The following is a 22,207-nucleotide window of genomic DNA, read 5'->3' as shown; positions in this document are numbered from 1 at the left end:
CATCCGAGGCGGATGCTCTAACAACTCTGCAAAAAAGAAAGACATAGACATGTCAAACAGGCTAAAATACATTTACATTCATATTTTATATACATTTGTTTAGGTAACCCTGAAAATCATGTGAAAGGTGTTAAAAGTGTAAAAGTGTGAGTCTGAATCACAGATGCCAACCATTAAGCTTTGGCATGATCATTACACTTTTCTGCACCTATTTACATCTTATACTCACCTGTATAAGAATTATGCTTTTTTGGTACATTTCTAAAAGAAATAAAGCAATCCCACACATTAAATAAATTTGATAATATTTTTTTAAAAGAAAACTAAGAATAGCTTAAGAGTAGATTTGTCCATTTTAGAATTTCCTTTTTAAATTTATTACAACTGCATAAGACGTATTTCCAAGTCATCTCACCTCTGTCTGCGGCGGTTCGAGTCTAAGATTCAGCCAATGTGGGCATGTGAGAAAGCTTGCCAGTAGCTTCTCGTGGGTCGGTGGTTCTTTCCGGGGTTTTCCGGGTTCTTCCTCCACCATTAATACTGGCCGCCATGTATAGCCTATCGTGCTGAAAAATGGCGTTAAACCCCACAACAACAACAATACTGTACTTTAAAACAAAATGGAACCTTGTGTTATACAGGTTAAACTTCTGATGCTCTGATTATGCATTTGTGCCACTTATATTAGCAATAATCACACTTATACCTCCCTAGGGGTTGACATTAATGCTGAGTTCTAACATGACCATGTCAACACTAGCTGGCATTAATGCTGAGTTCTGATATAATCAAGTCAACACTAGCTGGCATTAATTATACTGCTCATTAAAAAAAATCAGTGTCACAATATGGTTACCAGTAGAGATTACAGTTTACATTTTCCTATCACAATCTTTATTTCCGTTGATTAAATATTTAAAATCAGTGTCACAATATGGTTACCAGTAGAGATTACAGTTTACATTTTCCTATCACAATCTTTATTTCCGTTGATTAAATATTTAAAATCAGTGTCACAATATGGTTACCAGTAGAGATTACAGTTTACATTTTCCTATCACAATCTTTATTTCCATTGATTAAATAATTATAATTTTTGTCTTCTTATATGCATGCCTAAAGAGTACTGGTTATACATGCAAGTAACATAGTCATATAAATATATTAACACAAAAAATATAAGAAACAAATAAGAACATTAAACACTACCTGACACTCATAATCATTTAATATTTTAATGAAGTACTTCCTCACTATAAGGCCATATATTATAACACATTTCCCTCACTATAAGGTAATATATTATAACACATTTCCCTCACTATAAGGCCATATATTATAACACATTTCCCTCACTATAAGGCCCTATATTATAACACATTTCCCTCACTATAAGGCCATATATTATAACACATTTCCCTCACTATAAGGTAATATATTATAACACATTTCCCTCACTATAAGGCCCTATATTATAACACATTTCCCTCACTATAAGGCCATATATTATAACACATTTCCCTCACTATAAGGCCCTGCATTATAACATTTCCCTCATTATAAGACCATATATTATAACACATTTCCCTCACTATAAGGCCCTATATTATAACACATTTCCCTCACTATAAGGCCATATATTATAACACATTTCCAATATACTCTACGACTCCTGTGTACTGGGTTGTACAATCAGTATATCTTTGCAGTTACAATGTTATTGTTCAACTGCTGTTTATAATGTAAAATTTGAACTGAATTAAAAACAGAAACTGGTTTACAGATTGCTAGATCATTTAACACCTGTTCAGAAAGTAAACCGTTACCCTACAATCTTGTTTCTGTCTCAATTCAACAATGTCCGCATTGAAAAAAATTAAAGTTTGTTGTGTTGCCAATATATTTTCTAGCTGACCAAGAGCTAAGCAATCATGAATCTTATTTTTCCTTGTTGCTTTTGTTACCATGGTAAAATATGGTGCAGATCAGTAAGGACTGATACAGTTGGACATGCTTTAATGATGAATGTTCGTGAAATGTTGCAGAATTTCACTTTTTGAATTTTGTTTATTTGACCTAGGTAAGGGTCCAAACAATCCTAATTCCCTTAATAATGAAAAGGTTTTGGTATCATTTTATATTTGACACAGCTATGTGTCCAAACAATCCTAAATTCCCTTTCATTTAGCATCAACTACACATCACTGGAAGTGTTGAAAACCATATGCCAATACATTCATTCAATCTTGGATAAACTAGATATAATATTAATTCTTTCAGTGAAAATGTAATGTCAATATGGCCGTTCATTCAGAAGGAATAGTGATGAGACTTTCAAGACCGGTTGCTGGAATGGTGGCCATATTGGATGACTACTAAACTTGCCATAAACTGAACACTGGATGTTCAAGCAACACCATTTTCATTTAAGACCATGCAGACCTTGGAATAAATGTGTGTGTAAAGTTCAGTGCAGTTCTCCATGTAGGTTATGAGGGGTAGCAAAATCAAACTTACATTAACGGACAACTGACTGATAACAGATGACAGACAACAGGCCATGACATAAACTAAAACCTAATAAAAAGAATAAAGAAAATACTTCTAATTACGCACAGCGAACTGAAAATTACATGCATAGTTCCTGATTACAAGTCATAAACAGAACCTTGTATTCAAACTAAAATCTGCAATCTTCATAATAACCAAACCTAAATGCAAACTGTAATCTTAAATTCCTTCAATGAAATTGCAACAAAATTAGTAAAACCGAGTCACTTACAATGTCAGGCACATGCTATTTAACGCACAATAGTGAAATAGCTCCTTCAAATAAGCCACAAAAGAACCTTCTAACCGGCTGTCAACATATAACAAATTCTAGATAACTTTTCCTGTACAATGAAGGGCACAATCTATTTCCTTTTCTTGATATAGCCAATAATGTGTTAAAAGGGCCATTAAAACCCAAAAAATAAACAGACTTTCTGTAATGTCAGTTGATTCAGCACTGAACAGTTATGAATTCAATGTACATATCTGTACAGTTTGTTGGTCCGAACGTAATGAAACTCTTGTGGAAAGTTGTAAATATTACTGTAGGTGTATATGAAAAACACGAAAATACAAGTGCTAACAATATACTCAAAACAAATGAATTTAATGACACAGCAAGACCAAAATATAATTGTACATAAAAATTATGAGTTTAAATACAGACTGCAGTCATTCATGTTCAATAATATATTGATTTTATAGACTTCCATGTCATTCATGTTCAATAATATATTGATTTTATAGACTTCCATGTCATTCATGTTCAATAATATGTTGATTTTATAGACTTCCATGTCATTCATGTTCAATAATATATTGATTTTATAGACTTCCATGTTATTCATGTTCAATAATATATTGATTTTATAGACTTCCATGTTATTCATGTTCAATAATATATTGATTTTATAGACTTCCATGTCATTCATGTTCAATAATATAGATTTTATAGACTTCCATGTCATTCATGTTCAATAATATGTTGATTTTATAGACTTCCATGTCATTCATGTTCAATAATATATTGATTTTATAGACTTCCATGTCATTCATGTTCAATAATATATTGATTTTATAGACTTCCATGTTATTCATGTTCAATAATATATTGATTTTATAGACTTCCATGTCATTCATGTTCAATAATATATTGATTTTATAGACTTCCATGTCATTCATGTTCAATAATATATTGATTTTATAGACTTCCATGTCATTCATGTTCAATAATATATTGATTTTATAGACTTCCATGTCATTCATGTTCAATAATATGTTGATTTTATAGACTTCCATGTCATTCATGTTCAATAATATATTGATTTTATAGACTTCCATGTCATTCATGTTCAATAATATATTGATTTTATAGACTTCCATGTCATTCATGTTCAATAATATGTTGATTTTATAGACTTCCATGTCATTCATGTTCAATAATATATTGATTTTATAGACTTCCATGTCATTCATGTTCAATAATATAGATTTTATAGACTTCCATGTCATTCATGTTCAATAATATATTGATTTTATAGACTTCCATGTCATTCAAGTTCAATAATATAGATTTTATAGACTTCCATGTCATTCATGTTCAATAATATATTGATTTTATTGATTCTAAAATTGTATATGATGACATTGGAGTAAACAAACAATTCTGGAGAGAGCCACTGACAAAATGCAAATTTTTAATCTGTCTGACCTTGTGTCAGATGTAGAGATAATAACAAAAACAGTCCAACTTAAAGGTGCATTTGAATACATTAAATAATATGTATAGGATATCAACATTTTCTGAGCAGATGTAAGTAAATATCTTACATGTGAAGTGGAAACATTGTAATGAATCAAGCGTCCAATGTCCAGACTGAGAAATGAATCAAGATGTCAATAAACACAAAACATTTTTTTCAAATCTTATAGGTACAACAAATTATGTTGAACATTATACACAATCACCTCAAATCCCAAACATTTGACAAGAAGCTGTAACATTTTAATCAAAATTGCAGATGTGTACATTGTGTATTTACTATTTTTTTTGTTGGTAAGGTACCAATTTTTAACACTGCAATGAAAAGCAAAGTTAAAAAAACCAGCAAAAAAAAGATTTTTTGTACAGGAAAGTGCAGTAGTTCATTACCTGCTGCCCAAGCTAACCTAGGCAAATTGCCTGTGTCCTTGTAGGGGCACATAACTCCAATTACCTTGACATGATACAGCCAAAATTGCTGTTCAAGCAAATCAACTAACCAACATACTTCTTTGGAAAAAACACAGAGCCCATTCTCCAAGCAATAAATTTAAGTAATAATGTAAACATTATTTTTCAATCAGCCATAAAAATAATCGCAAAAGTAAAAAAGGAAAATATACAGTACAATATCAATTGTCATGTTATACAAGCAGAAAAAGGCAGAAATCTGGTGGGAAATGAAGTTCAGAGCAATGTTTACAGATTCACTCAGACATACTGCACCATCCAAAACAAATATCCAGGAGTTCACAATTAAAACATTTTTTCTAACTTTTGATTGTTAAAACGATCTATGTTATTCTTGAATGATAGATTTTCAAATGAGAAACTGTGGCAGCCATACTGGATGTATGATTGATACCATTTCATTTAGGACAAACCTGACACCATTAGAAGAATTTCTGTGAAAAGCCCAAAGTTAACCATCCATAACAGAGAATCAATGACAAGATTTTCAATGTGTCCATTGTGGCAGCCATACTTGAGGTCAGATCAGCACCATTTTACTAGACAATATAACTAGTCTCTTGGCAAAAAAACCCATGTCAATAAGACTTTACATTTAGGAGGAGTAGCAATTATAAGTAGATGGATATCATAGTGGCCATATTGGATGTCACATCAGCGCCATATTTATTTTTGTACTAATTAGACATTAATCGATGTCTTTTGGTGAAAAGCCAACAAAGAATTGACTCCTCATCTAGGATGAGGTGTGATTAGGATTTTCTAGGTGGCTGATAGAGTTGCTGTATTGGATATGACACAAGTGTTATATCAGTCTAAAAGTACTTCTAAAGCACACTGTTTACTTAAATGTGTGATTTCTTTAAGTTTGGTAGAAGGGTTTATAGAAACTTTTCACTTCTGTCACTGACAACTAACATAGTATTTCTGTCATTCAATCCTAAAATTTATAACTTCCAAAATCTTTTCTTGACATTCATAAAACATTGTAAAGGAATTTTGATTCTGTCCTGATGCTATGGTGGTAAACAAAAACCTAAAGCATTGTAGGTTGCAAACAATTTGAAATCTTTCATGAAATGCAGTCAGTCATAACTCACAGTGAAAATAATGCAGTGCTCTTTGCTGCAATGTAGTCACTTCTCTGAAAACATAATACCATTTTTAGTTTTATGCACAGAAAGTTTTTCTTTACACCACTGTACTAGATAATGTCTAAATATGTGATATGTACACAACTTTTGACATGAACCATTTTCAGCCAAATTCTTAAGATGGCAGGATACAGTTCTGTAAATTGGCCCCATGGCAAATTTCTCAAATTAAGGCTATGGTGAGACTTTTTCAGCTATTATTGTTTACTAATTAAAGATATGGATATACTTGTGAACTAGGTGTTTCGGGCTTGTGTTGTTCTTGAAACTGATGCCAGGTATGTACACCCTCCATAGCTACTCTGTGGTATGTTGACAGCGAAATACCAATAGTCGGCTAGGAAGAAGAGCTAGCCTCCCATAGCAGTAAACAAATGGGTTTGGGGGAAGCAGAATATCTCAAAAACGGCTTGGATGACAACATTTTCAATTGCATTTGCCTGTTTAGTACATATTGTTTTGCAGAACTGTCATCTAGGAAAAGGGCTTGTATTTGCACTGTGAGCATCACATGGTGTCAAAAATTACCTTTGGACATGAAAATTGTAGGTATAAATTTGGGGTTGGGGTGCATAAACTTCTTCTGCTATGTGCTGCCATTGACTTATCTGGTCGAGTGGATAATATTATTAAGCTTTGTTTCAATATAGGTATCTAAAACTAAGGACTTTTTTGACCTCACTCGTGTATTTGATTTTTTTATGATTTTTTCTACTAGATCACTGATTGTGGCATTAAATTTGAACACAAAAACTGGACCCTGCCCCCTTACACAGAAATTGTGAGTATAACATTCATATGTCTTTAATCAACTGAGAGACTAGAAGAAACTGCATACTTGATGAAACACTACATTTGCTTGGCTTGTCACATGACTAAGCAAATATCACACCCTACATGTCCATGACATCAGAGGTCCAACAGTTGAGTGATATCGACAATAAACCCCTTTCCGATGTTGTTGTAAATAAAAATTCTAAAACAGTAATTGATAGTCACAACAGTTGTAAAAAGAATTAAAGCATACTTACTTTTCAACATACAAATTCTAAGAACAATGACCAGAAACCTGTCACAGCAACATGGAAAAAACCAGATTCATCGAACAGATAGCAGAGAGCACATGTCAATGCAGCAGTCATGATACCAACATCGTAACACGTGCTCTATGCATCATGAATCTGGTTTTCTCAAGAAATCCCAACATTTTAACAGCCAATTGGCTCTGACCCCACACCCAAACATCAATTTCAAAATATCAAAAATGTGGTAGATCGGAGGAAACTCGGACTACATAATCCCATTTCAGGCACCAACTTAATCCACATACAATTAACAACTTTGGTTTAGAGTTCAGTTATAAAGTAAATACTTTGAATGCTTATAAGCACCGCATAAAATGTTTAATTTTAATGATTTGGTCTGAGTGAAAGCATGCCTTACAGATCCCAAGACTTGCTGTAATCCATTAATACAAAATCAAAATCAAAACCAAACCAGTCCCTCTGCAAACAGCATGATTATTAATTTGTTTTGAACAAAAAGAAATAAAAATTTGGATTAACAGCTATGAGGAATAAATACAGGTGTTTTTATTTTTATTCTTTCACACCTTCAGCAATTAGTAACACAATATAGCACCAGAAGGAGAGTTAGCTTATCTCTCTGACGGCTTCAGGCACTGCATTGACAGCAACTATACATGATGCAACTGTTAAGCTGCAGCAGCAATTAGTTATTATGTTTCGGTAATTTGATAATCATGGGAACTCTACCCCTAATGCAAGTTTTCCATTTCACCATATTGGCGGTGGGTGGGTGGGTAGTAGAATTATACATGTATACACCATTACCTCACACAAATCCATCAAAAAGATCTGACTCTTCTTCTGGGGCTGTGTTGTTGTCAATCACTGATCATAGTTGGCACTTATATGGGACTACACTTGCATGAAAGAATAGATCATACACAAATACTAACATATTCATTTTTTTCTGGTAAAGGGGCAAATTTTAATGGTAAAACACATACACCAGTGTAATGGAATCTCTGGTGTGTGTTGGTCTTATCTATAAGAATAATACATACACAACTACATGATATAAATGTGTACCTGATGTAGCTATCTCTTCAACTGATTTTCCTGCCTCTTTTGCCATGAAACCAATCACTGAGAATATCACAAAGCCACCATATAAACTTGTAAAACCATCTGCTGCTGTGCAAATGATTGAATCCCTGAAAATCAAGAATTACTGACATACATCTCATGTCAAATTTTCCCAATATTTAACATGTAGCAGCTGATTTTATTGGTGTAGAAATTTTAGCGTCTGAGTGGTCTACAATGGAGCTCACAAAAATAACTACTTTCCAAATTTGTTCACTTATTAAAATAATTATGGCCTTTATTTTATTATCCGCTGAAATTAACGTGGCCCATATATCTGTATTATTTTCAATGAAATATTTATAGTTTTTATCAATCCTTCTATAGTCTTCATTCAATGCATATGCAACAAAACTGACTCAAAAATTATCATTGATAACATATCCTTCCCTAATATCAACCAATGTTTGTTAATGGTATTTAACACAAATAAATGGCTTCAAATAAGCAGAATTCATTAATCACTCTCACAGATTCTATGAAAATAAAGAGAGGACTGCAAGTTTACTGCTGCCATGGATTTAATCAAGAAATGTTTATGAGTTTCTTCTCTGCATCATCAAGCTTTAGAAATGCTGAGTGTATTCTTGTTTCTAATCCAGGCCTTACACTAAAGGGGTTAAGCACATCATGAGACTATTTTTGTATCTGTATTTGTCACTCCAAAATTTCTACATATCTTTATATATCTGAAGCTACTGAATTACAACTTGCCTAAACTTAAAACCTTTTCTAACGTAATTGCCAACTTTAACAACTGCAAAAATAATCTTCTATAGTGCTTTTACAAGATTTTAAAATTTGTCTCTATGTTCATCTGAAAGCCCCCCCCCCCATGTAACAATGAAGCCGACTTAGAAACACTTTTAGTTGTTTAACCTTTGTAAACTTAATTAATTTCATAAAAATATCCAATTCTGATGATGGATAGTTGTCAATGAAGGAATGAATAAATGACTGGTTGGTGACTTACAGTACAGCAACAAAAATAGGTTAGTACCAAGGCATTTGGAGCCGTGTGCTTTTTCCCCCAAGGATGCACCATATTAGCTGGGCTCGGCTGATCAAATGGTAGGATATGAACATGTACCCTCTTGGTCACAAGTTTGGCATGCCAACCAATGTGCCACCATGGCTACTGTCTCCACTTACAACATGGACACATCAGGCCTATTTTACATCCTAGGCCCCATAGGGAGTATGCATGAATGAATGAATAACAAGATGGAAACACAAATAATAATTTAAGCAGCTGCATTATGATCATGAAATACTATAAAAATGCATATTACTTAACAGTTATATTTCTGTAATTGGATGCACAGAGGGTCAAAAGGACATCTCAGGTGGGACAGCTCTTTTGGAGGCATGGAGACTATTTGCCGAAGGAGTGGGGTGGCCAAAACAATGCCATTTAAATTTCAATTTATAATTTTGAACAACTGTCACTGCCCTGGTTCTGACACCATTTGAACACACAATCCAGTACAAGTTCCTAAATAAAAACATGGGCACATATTGCAGTTCTGAATCTATGGTAAAATGTATGTGGTGTGCAACCATTTCTGCAACAGCAGTCATGCATTCATGCATTAGTTCACAAATGTATGCATACCAGGAGGAATCAGCACCATCATGCATGCAAAAGCTAGCTCATGCCCATACTGCAGTCACAAACGAGATCACTTAGTAAATGCTTTGTTTTCTTATCTCCTTTGTTTTTAAAATCCATAAATTTTATCGTCTTGCCTGTAATTACATTACTGCAGCCCGATTGATATCTTCTTGTATCATGAAATGAAGGACCAGTTGGTTATGGACAGGAACAGTAAAATTTCATGTTACTGAACATGTGGGTATGCAATATTGTTTCGATGAAGTTTCACACACTGCCAGTAACCCTCTATCATTGTGGAAAGGACCCATGCTTCAGTTGTTAGGACTCACTAGTACCTCTGAAAAAAATCCTCTACTAGGACATCAGGAGGAAGGTTTGACTCTCTAGGGCTGACCGCCTCCCACTTAAGAAAGGAGAAGGAGGGGGTCTGCAGACTTCCTACTCTGACCCTTCAAACCAACCCATCTGGAGAAAGACTGAAGGTTTTGGACACAGATCTGAGGGAACAATTGGTCAAAAGTACAAACTTCCTCATTTTCCATTGCCTGGCCTGTAGAGGGAGATTCCAAAGAAGGAGAAGACCAAACACAATCTGGACCTACTGGAACTTATTTGAATTTACTAGAATTGAGTGTTCATAATCCTGTCACTGCTCATGGGGAAAGACAGGACTATCCCTTCTTTTTTCCTTCTATAAGGACTTGGTGGACATTATTCTGTCTCTACTTAGATGGGTCAAGACAGGACTATTCCAATGTTTTCTCTTCTTAGAGACTGAAGATCCTCTTGACGCAGGAGGAGACAAGTGGCAGCTCCCCCCCCCCTTTTTCCTTGATAACAAAGCTTGAGAGGGGATCGAGAGGGGATGGAGATGACATGTGACCAGTGTTTTAACTTTGTTTCCAGTGATAGACAACCAATGACTGGCACTTGTTGTCCTACCCGGTGACTGGCACCCAATGGCCCAGAGATGATCTCTGTTGTCACAAAAACAAAGAATAAGTAGAAGAAATTGGGGGGGGGGGAAGGAAATCGCAATAGTTTATATTTTTACCCAACACATAAATGTCATTCTCTCTTCCCTCTTGCTCCACTCTGTTTGGTCTCTATTGAACTCAGATTCCACACAAGATTTCCCCTCTAGTTGGATAAGCACTGATATGTTGACTGTTTCTAAGCTTACTGTGTTCTTTACCTGTGTATGAATAGTGTTCTGTGTTGAGACTCTTCTTTTCAGTCTGATGTCTGAAGGACTAAATGCATAGCTACCTTAGCCAACATCAAAAATTTGGGAAACTGTTCTTTCAGAAATTTCCATAGTTTATAGATACTGTCTGATGGATACCTCTCCTCCAAACTGCATGTCATCTGGTGATTTAGCACGTCGTGTAAGAGTTGTCATCCTAAATTCAAATGCCGGTTTCCAATATAAAAGAGTTATTATTTCCCATAATGTTTGCAAATATTACACAATACAACTCCCACTTTGGTGTTGTAACATATGTACTGTAGCATCTACAATTTCTGAAACTTTACAGCAAACTTAGATTTCTTATTTGGCAGTTCATCTAATTCTGCATCTGCAATCATTTTAAAACTATCATCTCCATTTGGCAAAATATTTCACTACATCCTTCATTTTCTTCATTACGTCATATGTTTTACACATTTGTGACAGCACTGACTTGAAAGCTGAAAAGAATCATTAAATTTCTACCAAGCCTTTGCTTGATTCCCCTTTTTGGAAAAGAACCAAAGTTCAAGAATGTGCAAATATGAGAAAGGTCTTCCATTACAGAACTCCTCTGCAATTCTGCAATAAATAACTGGTAGGATTTCCCAACATCCTTTGTATTCATCTAAATCTTCAGACTTTGGAAAGCACAAATCTATTATGATTAATATCCTTGTTTTGCAAATTTGTTCAAGTTTCTCTTATTATTAAGCTCATCTTAACTGTTAATAAAAATTATACACCAAGTGAAGGAGAATGTTATATGTGCAATTCTGAACTAATGTGGGAGTTCCCATGCATCAATGATTTCCAAGGACACAAATTTGTAAGATTGTTTGCTTGATTTACACACTAGTCTGTCTTTGCAACATATCTGGTGCCCAATAACTGATGACCACTGCCTGGTACCCAGTAACCAGCCAATGACCAGTCAGGCAATGGAAGGAACTTGACTTAACTGAATGAGAACCACTCAATTTATAAACATGTCTACTCAACTGATTAGATACTCAAGCTTTCCAACCTTCAAAAAAGGAAGGACTCTAACAAAGACATTGGCAACTTCCATACCTCAAGAAGATCCACTGATCCCTCCCTCATGAGAATTGGCAACTTCTTTACACTGATAACTAAGTCCTTGAGCAGATGACTTACTTAAACCAGTGTCACTGATTCCTTCCCCACCCTTTATGAGAGCATAAAACTTCGTTATACCAGGAAGTGTCATGGATCACACCACTATGGGACCCAAGACACCAATGATGAAGAAGGACCTGACCAAACTGGGTATAGCTGGAGCTTATTTGAGTCTACTAGTATTGTGAGTTCACCATCCTGTCTTCATTCATGGGGCAAGCCCACACTACCTCTTCTTTTCTACCTACTAGGAGAAGGGAAATTATGACTATTACATCATATTATCTCCACTCACTGGGCAAGGCAGCTCCCTTCTTCCTGCCTCTATAGGAGTGACTTTCTGCTAAATCCAAAAATCTCATCTGACCATAAGGGACAGAAAGGACAATCATATAGTTCATGCCAAAGAGGTGGGATGAGTGTGTCAATCAGTCTTCATGAGTGTGTCAATCAGCCTTCATGAGTGTGTCAATCAGCCTTCATGAGTGTGTCAATCAGTCTTCATGAGTGTGTCAATCAGCCTTCATATAGACACATTTGCTAATTCTTTGTTGCATACTGAAAGGCTGAAAGCAAATAGAAAAACAAACTTTAACACCAGCTATTAATGAAAGGATAAGATATGAAACAATAGCATAGTGAGTGCTCAAAAACCTTTATAATCAACAAAAAAAGGGACACAGCAAAAGGTGAAATACACATGGACTCGGACGAAAATGTCAAATACAACAACTGATGTTGTGTGTGTGATTTGGATTTTTAAAGTAGCTTTAACAATGTTTCAGTCATATAGCCATGATGTCTGCAGTGTGGCAGTTTATAGTGATGCCTAGCGCTGGGGCATCATGTCGCAGACATGTAGTATGATGTCCCACCCAGTCACATTATCCTGGCTCCAGGCCGACCAGTCCTAACACTAACCTCTTAATGCTGAGCGCCAAGTGAGGCAGCTGTTAGTACCATTTTTGTGAAATCTTTGATATGATTCGACTGAGTATCGAACCCATGACCTCCTGCATCCGAGGCAGATACTCTAACCACTAGGCCACCGGAGCGGTTACAACTGATGGTAATTATACAAAAAGATGCTTTAAACTGAGATAATCATCAGCAGTGCAAACACGTGATAAACACACAAGTTCACTGAAAAGCAGGATGATATTCAAAGTAACATAAGTTACTAAAAGCATCAGAATGTTGTCATGTTGTTTTTGTTCTCAGATCTCCAATTACAAGCTGGAAGATGGAATTCACCTCTGACTGGGCACAGCAATGCAATAATAGCAGAATATGTAGTACTGCTATCAAAGTGTGAAACAACTTTATGCTCACAAGATAACATGCCAGATGGAAAGACAGACAAATGGACATGTGGATTACTACATATAACTTTCTCTATACCAGTGGGATGAAACAACTTCTGAATCTGACCTTGACCCTGGAACTCCTTGGCCATCAATCTGTGTCAATAATCCTTGCCCATTGATGGACTTGTGGCAAAGTCTGAAGATGATACCCTACCAATAACCAGATATCTTGACATTTAAAAAATACTTTACTGTAAGTTGACACCCGACAAATAATGGACAGATATTGTGACCATCATGTTATACTTTTTGCGACGTTCATTTGAGGAATGACAAACATGAAGATCTTTCATGCAGTACTGTACCTGAGACAGTTGTTGTGGAATTTATTGTAGCTTGCCATTGTGATAAGACCTCCCCAGGCTGGCCCTAATGAATAAAATACCTGGATGCCTGCTTCTAGCCACACCTGCAAGGAGATTTAAATATAATTTATTTATTACACAGTTGGTTAGAAAAAGGAACTTACTTGTACTAACATGGATATCAAAGAAAATATTATGATTGCAGTTAAACCTGTCTTAATGGTCATGTTTACTCAGTAGTCATCAGTACACAATAGCCATTCTAATTTCTTCCTGGTAAATTTCCTATATAAATGTCCTGTATATGTGTCACCTGCCTTCTGTGGTCAGTAGCCAGGTGATTTGTATTGAAACAATAATTTTTTACTGCCTTAAGCTGTCACTGGTGTGCATCTACAGTGACAGCTCATTCAATGGAAACTAAATTTTTGCTTTACGAGGAAGACATTGTTTAGATAAAGGAATATCATGTGAATTGATGTGCAAACATTTATCTCACCTATACTCTGTACTCCAATCACAATGACAGTATAACTCAATGGCGTCAAAATGTAAAATTTGAATCATTAGGGCTGAGGGTTGAAACAATGTGTTTGCTGAATGGTGGAAAAAGCAATTTTATTCCAGTAGAAATGAAGGCAGCCTTTTGTGCCAGTGCAAGAGGTATAGTTCTATATCTTCATATATTTTCACATGAATTAATGCTATAGATGAAGAATTAAGTTCAACTTTGATAAGAGACATGAATTACATCCCTTTTTATTAGGGTCAGGGGTCATTCAATATTTTAAACCTGTCTGTAAAAGCAGGTGTGTGTGTGTGATTTGGATTTTTAACGTAGCTTTAACAATTTTCCAGTCATATCGTTATGATGTCTGCAGTGTGGCAGTTTAAAGTTATGTTTAGCACTAGGGCATCATGCTGCAGACATGTAGCATTATGTCCCACCCAGACACATTATCCTGACACCAAGCTGATCAATCATAAAACTAACCTCTTAATGCTGAGCAGCTACTGAGGCAGCTGTTAGTACCTTTTCTTGAAGTCTTTTTATGACTCAGCCAGGATTCGAACCCACGACCTCCCGCATCCGGGGTGGACATTCTAACCACTAGGCCACCAGAACAGTCCCAGTTGTACAAGTTGGTCAACAAAAGAGTCAGTCATCTGTTTTACAGACATATAAACTCTCAATCAGTAGTAAAATTACTGTTGTGTCATGGTGTACAAAACCATGATCAGTGATTATTTTGGAGTCAGTGATGATATAATGTACAGATGTTGTGTCATGGTGTACAAAACCATGATCAGTGATTATTTTGGAGTCAGTGATGATATAATGTACAGATGTTGTGTCATGGTGTACAAAACCATGATCAGTGATTATTTTGGAGTCAGTGATGATATAATGTACAGATGTTGTGTCATGGTGTACAAAACCATGATCAGTGATTATTTTGGAGTCAGTGATGATATAATGTACAGATGTTGTGTCATGGTGAACAAAACCATGATTGGTGATTATTTTGAAGTCAGAGATGATATAATGTACAGATGTTGTGTCATGGTGTACAAAACCATGATCAGTGATTATTTTGGAGTCAGTGATGATATAATGTACAGATGTTGTGTCATGGTGTACAAAACCATGATCAGTGATTATTTTGAAGTCAGAGATGATATAATGTACAGATGTTGTGTCATGGTGTACAAAACCATGATCAGTGATTATTTTGAAGTCAGTGATGATATAATGTACAGATGTTGTGTCATGGTGAACAAAACCATGGTCAGTGATTATTTTGGAGTCAGTGATGATATAATGTACAGATGTTGTGTCATGGTGTACAAAACCATGATCAGTGATTATTTTGGAGTCAGTGATGATATAATGTACAGATGTTGTGTCATGGTGAACAAAACCATGATTGGTGATTATTTTGAAGTCAGAGATGATATAATGTACACATGTTGTGTCATGGTGTACAAAACCATGATCAGTGATTATTTTGGAGTCAGTGATGATATAATGTACAGATGTTGTGTCATGGTGTACAAAACCATGATCAGTGATTATTTTGAAGTCAGAGATGATATAATGTACAGATGTTGTGTCATGGTGTACAAAACCATGATCAGTGATTATTTTGAAGTCAGAGATGATATAATGTACAGATGTTGTGTCATGGTGTACAAAACCATGATCAGTGATTATTTTGAAGTCAGTGATGATATAATGTACAGATGTTGTGTCATGGTGAACAAAACCATGATCAGTGATTATTTTGGAGTCAGTGATGATATAATGTACAGATGTTGTGTCATGGTGTACAAAACCATGATCAGTGATTATTTTGGAGTCAGTGATGATATAATGTACAGATGTTGTGTCATGGTGAACAAAACCATGATTGGTGATTATTTTGAAGTCAGAGATGATATAATGTACAGATGTTGTGTCATGGTGTACAAAACCATGATCAGTGATTATTTTGGAGTCAGTGATGATATAATGTACAGATGTTGTGTCATGGTGTACAAAACCATGATCAGTGATTATTTTGAAGTCAGAGATGATATAATGTACAGATGTTGTGTCATGGTGTACAAAACCATGATCAGTGATTATTTTGAAGTCAGTGATGATATAATGTACAGATGTTGTGTCATGGTGTACAAAACCATGATCAGTGATTATTTTGAAGTCAGTGATGATATAATGTACAGATGTTGTGTCATGGTGAACAAAACCATGATCAGTGATTATTTTGAAGTCAGTGATGATATAATGTACAGATGTTGTGTCATGGTGTACAAAACCATGATCAGTGATTATTTTGGAGTCAGTGATGATATAATGTACAGATGTTGTGTCATGGTGTACAAAACCATGATCAGTGATTATTTTGGAGTCAGTGATGATATAATGTACAGATGTTGTGTCATGGTGAACAAAACCATGATTGGTGATTATTTTGAAGTCAGAGATGATATAATGTACAGATGTTGTGTCATGGTGTACAAAACCATGATCAGTGATTATTTTGGAGTCAGTGATGATATAATGTACAGATGTTGTGTCATGGTGTACAAAACCATGATCAGTGATTATTTTGAAGTCAGAGATGATATAATGTACAGATGTTGTGTCATGGTGTACAAAACCATGATCAGTGATTATTTTGAAGTCAGTGATGATATAATGTACAGATGTTGTGTCATGGTGAACAAAACCATGGTCAGTGATTATTTTGGAGTCAGTGATGATATAATGTACAGATGTTGTGTCATGGTGTACAAAACCATGATCAGTGATTATTTTGGAGTCAGTGATGATATAATGTACAGATGTTGTGTCATGGTGAACAAAACCATGATTGGTGATTATTTTGAAGTCAGAGATGATATAATGTACAGATGTTGTGTCATGGTGTACAAAACCATGATCAGTGATTATTTTGGAGTCAGTGATGATATAATGTACAGATGTTGTGTCATGGTGTACAAAACCATGATCAGTGATTATTTTGAAGTCAGAGATGATATAATGTACAGATGTTGTGTCATGGTGTACAAAACCATGATCAGTGATTATTTTGAAGTCAGTGATGATATAATGTACAGATGTTGTGTCATGGTGAACAAAACCATGGTCAGTGATTATTTTGGAGTCAGTGATGATATAATGTACAGATGTTGTGTCATGCTGTACAAAACCATGATCAGTGATTATTTTGGAGTCAGTGATGATATAATGTACAGATGTTGTGTCATGGTGTACAAAACCATGATCAGTGATTATTTTGAAGTCAGAGATGATATAATGTACAGATGTTGTGTCATGGTGTACAAAACCATGATCAGTGATTATTTTGGAGTCAGTGATGATATAATGTACAGATGTTGTGTCATGGTGTACAAAACCATGATCAGTGATTATTTTGAAGTCAGAGATGATATAATGTACAGATGTTGTGTCATGGTGTACAAAACCATGATCAGTGATTATTTTGAAGTCAGTGATGATATAATGTACAGATGTTGTGTCATGGTGAACAAAACCATGGTCAGTGATTATTTTGGAGTCAGTGATGATATAATGTACAGATGTTGTGTCATGGTGTACAAAACCATGATCAGTGATTATTTTGGAGTCAGTGATGATATAATGTACAGATGTTGTGTCATGGTGAACAAAACCATGATCAGTGATTATTTTGAAGTCAGAGATGATATAATGTACAGATGTTGTGTCATGGTGAACAAAACCATGATCAGTGATTATTTTGAAGTCAGTGATGATATAATGTACAGATGTTGTGTCATGGTGAACAAAACCATGATCAGTGATTATTTTGAAGTCAGTGATGATATAATGTACAGATGTTGTGTCATGGTGTACAAAACCATGATCAGTGATTATTTTGAAGTCAGTGATGATATAATGTACAGATGTTGTGTCATGGTGTACAAAACCATGATCAGTGATTATTTTGAAGTCAGTGATGATATAATGTACAGATGTTGTGTCATGGTGTACAAAACCATGGTCAGTGATTATTTTGAAGTCAGTGATGATATAATGTACAGATGTTGTGTCATGGTGTACAAAACCATGATCAGTGATTATTTTGAAGTCAGTGATGATATAATGTACAGATGTTGTGTCATGGTGTACAAAACCATGATCGGTGATTATTTTGAAGTCAGTGATGATATAATGTACAGATGTTGTGTCATGGTGAACAAAACCATGATCAGTGATTATTTTGAAGTCAGTGATGATATAATGTACAGATGTTGTGTCGTGGTGTACAAAACCATGATCAGTGATTATTTTGAAGTCAGAGATGATATAATGTACAGATGTTGTGTCATGGTGTACAAAACCATGGTCAGTGATTATTTTGAAGTCAGTGATGATATAATGTACAGATGTTGTGTCATGGTGTACAAAACCATGGTCAGTGATTATTTTGAAGTCAGAGATGATATAATGTACAGATGTTGTGTCATAGTGAACAAAACCATGGTCAGTGATTATTTTGAAGTCAGTGATGATATAATGTACAGATGTTGTGTCATGGTGTACAAAACCATGATCAGTGATTATTTTGAAGTCAGTGATGATATAATGTACAGATGTTGTGTCATGGTGTACAAAACCATGATCAGTGATTATTTTGGAGTCAGTGATGATATAATGTACAGATGTTGTGTCATGGTGTACAAAACCATGATCAGTGATTATTTTGGAGTCAGTGATAATATAATGTACAGATGTTGTGTCGTGGTGTACAAAACCATGATCAGTGATTATTTTGAAGTCAGAGATGATATAATGTATAGATGTTGTGTCATGGTGTACAAAACCATGATCAGTGATTATTTTGGAGTCAGTGATGATATAATGTACAGATGTTGTGTCATGGTGAACAAAACCATGATCAGTGATTATTTTGAAGTCAGTGATGATATAATGTACAGATGTTGTGTCATGGTGTACAAAACTATGATCAGTGATTATTTTGAAGTCAGTGATGATATAATGTACAGATGTTGTGTCATGGTGTACAAAACCATGATCAGTGATTATTTTGGAGTCAGTGATGATATAATGTACAGATGTTGTGTCATGGTGAACAAAACCATGGTCAGTGATTATTTTGGAGTCAGTGATGATATAATGTACAGATGTTGTGTCATGGTGTACAAAACCATGATCAGTGATTATTTTGGAGTCAGTGATGATATAATGTACAGATGTTGTGTCATGGTGAACAAAACCATGATTGGTGATTATTTTGAAGTCAGAGATGATATAATGTACAGATGTTGTGTCATGGTGTACAAAACCATGATCAGTGATTATTTTGGAGTCAGTGATGATATAATGTACAGATGTTGTGTCATGGTGTACAAAACCATGATCAGTGATTATTTTGAAGTCAGAGATGATATAATGTACAGATGTTGTGTCATGGTGTACAAAACCATGATCAGTGATTATTTTGAAGTCAGTGATGATATAATGTACAGATGTTGTGTCATGGTGAACAAAACCATGGTCAGTGATTATTTTGGAGTCAGTGATGATATAATGTACAGATGTTGTGTCATGGTGTACAAAACCATGATCAGTGATTATTTTGGAGTCAGTGATGATATAATGTACAGATGTTGTGTCATGGTGAACAAAACCATGATCAGTGATTATTTTGAAGTCAGAGATGATATAATGTACAGATGTTGTGTCATGGTGAACAAAACCATGATCAGTGATTATTTTGAAGTCAGTGATGATATAATGTACAGATGTTGTGTCATGGTGAACAAAACCATGATCAGTGATTATTTTGAAGTCAGTGATGATATAATGTACAGATGTTGTGTCATGGTGTACAAAACCATGATCAGTGATTATTTTGAAGTCAGTGATGATATAATGTACAGATGTTGTGTCATGGTGTACAAAACCATGATCAGTGATTATTTTGAAGTCAGTGATGATATAATGTACAGATGTTGTGTCATGGTGTACAAAACCATGGTCAGTGATTATTTTGAAGTCAGTGATGATATAATGTACAGATGTTGTGTCATGGTGTACAAAACCATGATCAGTGATTATTTTGAAGTCAGTGATGATATAATGTACAGATGTTGTGTCATGGTGTACAAAACCATGATCGGTGATTATTTTGAAGTCAGTGATGATATAATGTACAGATGTTGTGTCATGGTGAACAAAACCATGATCAGTGATTATTTTGAAGTCAGTGATGATATAATGTACAGATGTTGTGTCGTGGTGTACAAAACCATGATCAGTGATTATTTTGAAGTCAGAGATGATATAATGTACAGATGTTGTGTCATGGTGTACAAAACCATGGTCAGTGATTATTTTGAAGTCAGTGATGATATAATGTACAGATGTTGTGTCATGGTGTACAAAACCATGGTCAGTGATTATTTTGAAGTCAGAGATGATATAATGTACAGATGTTGTGTCATAGTGAACAAAACCATGGTCAGTGATTATTTTGAAGTCAGTGATGATATAATGTACAGATGTTGTGTCATGGTGTACAAAACCATGATCAGTGATTATTTTGAAGTCAGTGATGATATAATGTACAGATGTTGTGTCATGGTGTACAAAACCATGATCAGTGATTATTTTGGAGTCAGTGATGATATAATGTACAGATGTTGTGTCATGGTGTACAAAACCATGATCAGTGATTATTTTGGAGTCAGTGATAATATAATGTACAGATGTTGTGTCGTGGTGTACAAAACCATGATCAGTGATTATTTTGAAGTCAGAGATGATATAATGTATAGATGTTGTGTCATGGTGTACAAAACCATGATCAGTGATTATTTTGGAGTCAGAGATGATATAATGTACAGATGTTGTGTCATGGTGAACAAAACCATGATCAGTGATTATTTTGAAGTCAGTGATGATATAATGTACAGATGTTGTGTCATGGTGAACAAAACCATGATCAGTGATTATTTTGAAGTCAGTGATGATATAATGTACAGATGTTGTGTCATGGTGTACAAAACTATGATCGGTGATTATTTTGAAGTCAGTGATGATATAATGTACAGATGTTGTGTCATGGTGAACAAAACCATGATCAGTGATTATTTTGAAGTCAGTGATGATATAATGTACAGATGTTGTGTCGTGGTGTACAAAACCATGATCAGTGATTATTTTGAAGTCAGAGATGATATAATGTACAGATGTTGTGTCATGGTGTACAAAACCATGGTCAGTGATTATTTTGAAGTCAGTGATGATATAATGTACAGATGTTGTGTCATGGTGTACAAAACCATGGTCAGTGATTATTTTGAAGTCAGAGATGATATAATGTACAGATGTTGTGTCATAGTGAACAAAACCATGGTCAGTGATTATTTTGAAGTCAGTGATGATATAATGTACAGATGTTGTGTCATGGTGTACAAAACCATGATCAGTGATTATTTTGAAGTCAGTGATGATATAATGTACAGATGTTGTGTCATGGTGTACAAAACCATGATCAGTGATTATTTTGGAGTCAGTGATGATATAATGTACAGATGTTGTGTCATGGTGTACAAAACCATGATCAGTGATTATTTTGGAGTCAGTGATGATATAATGTACAGATGTTGTGTCATGGTGAACAAAACCATGATCAGTGATTATTTTGAAGTCAGTGATGATATAATGTACAGATGTTGTGTCATGGTGTACAAAACCATGATCAGTGATTATTTTGAAGTCAGTGATGATATAATGTACAGATGTTGTGTCATGGTGTACAAAACCATGATCAGTGATTATTTTGAAGTCAGAGATAATATAATGTACAGATGTTGTGTCATGGTGAACAAAACCATGATCAGTGATTATTTTGAAGTCA

The 22,207-nt window shown here is 34.9% G+C and overlaps 1 protein-coding gene across 1 annotated transcript in view; it reads right to left on the bottom strand.

Annotated features, from left to right (window-relative positions):
- LOC149779861 (sodium-dependent proline transporter-like) overlaps positions 1-22,207 on the bottom strand; it is a 109,594-nt gene that overhangs the window by 23,425 nt on the left and 63,962 nt on the right. The window contains exons 6-7 of the mRNA XM_089936534.1: positions 13,773-13,876; positions 8,055-8,179 (exon numbers count right to left, since the gene is read on the bottom strand). Coding sequence (XP_089792660.1) covers positions 8,055-8,179; positions 13,773-13,876 — 229 coding nt within the window. The remainder of the gene's footprint in view (positions 1-8,054; positions 8,180-13,772; positions 13,877-22,207) is intronic.

This window comes from Sinohyriopsis cumingii, chromosome 16 (assembly GCF_028554795.1).
Source record: "Sinohyriopsis cumingii isolate HCF-2022 chromosome 16, ASM2855479v2, whole genome shotgun sequence".
Lineage (NCBI taxonomy): Eukaryota > Metazoa > Mollusca > Bivalvia > Unionida > Unionidae > Sinohyriopsis > Sinohyriopsis cumingii.
The sequence above is the reverse complement of the archived record's forward strand: the minus strand, read 5'-3'. Positions and strand labels throughout refer to the sequence as shown.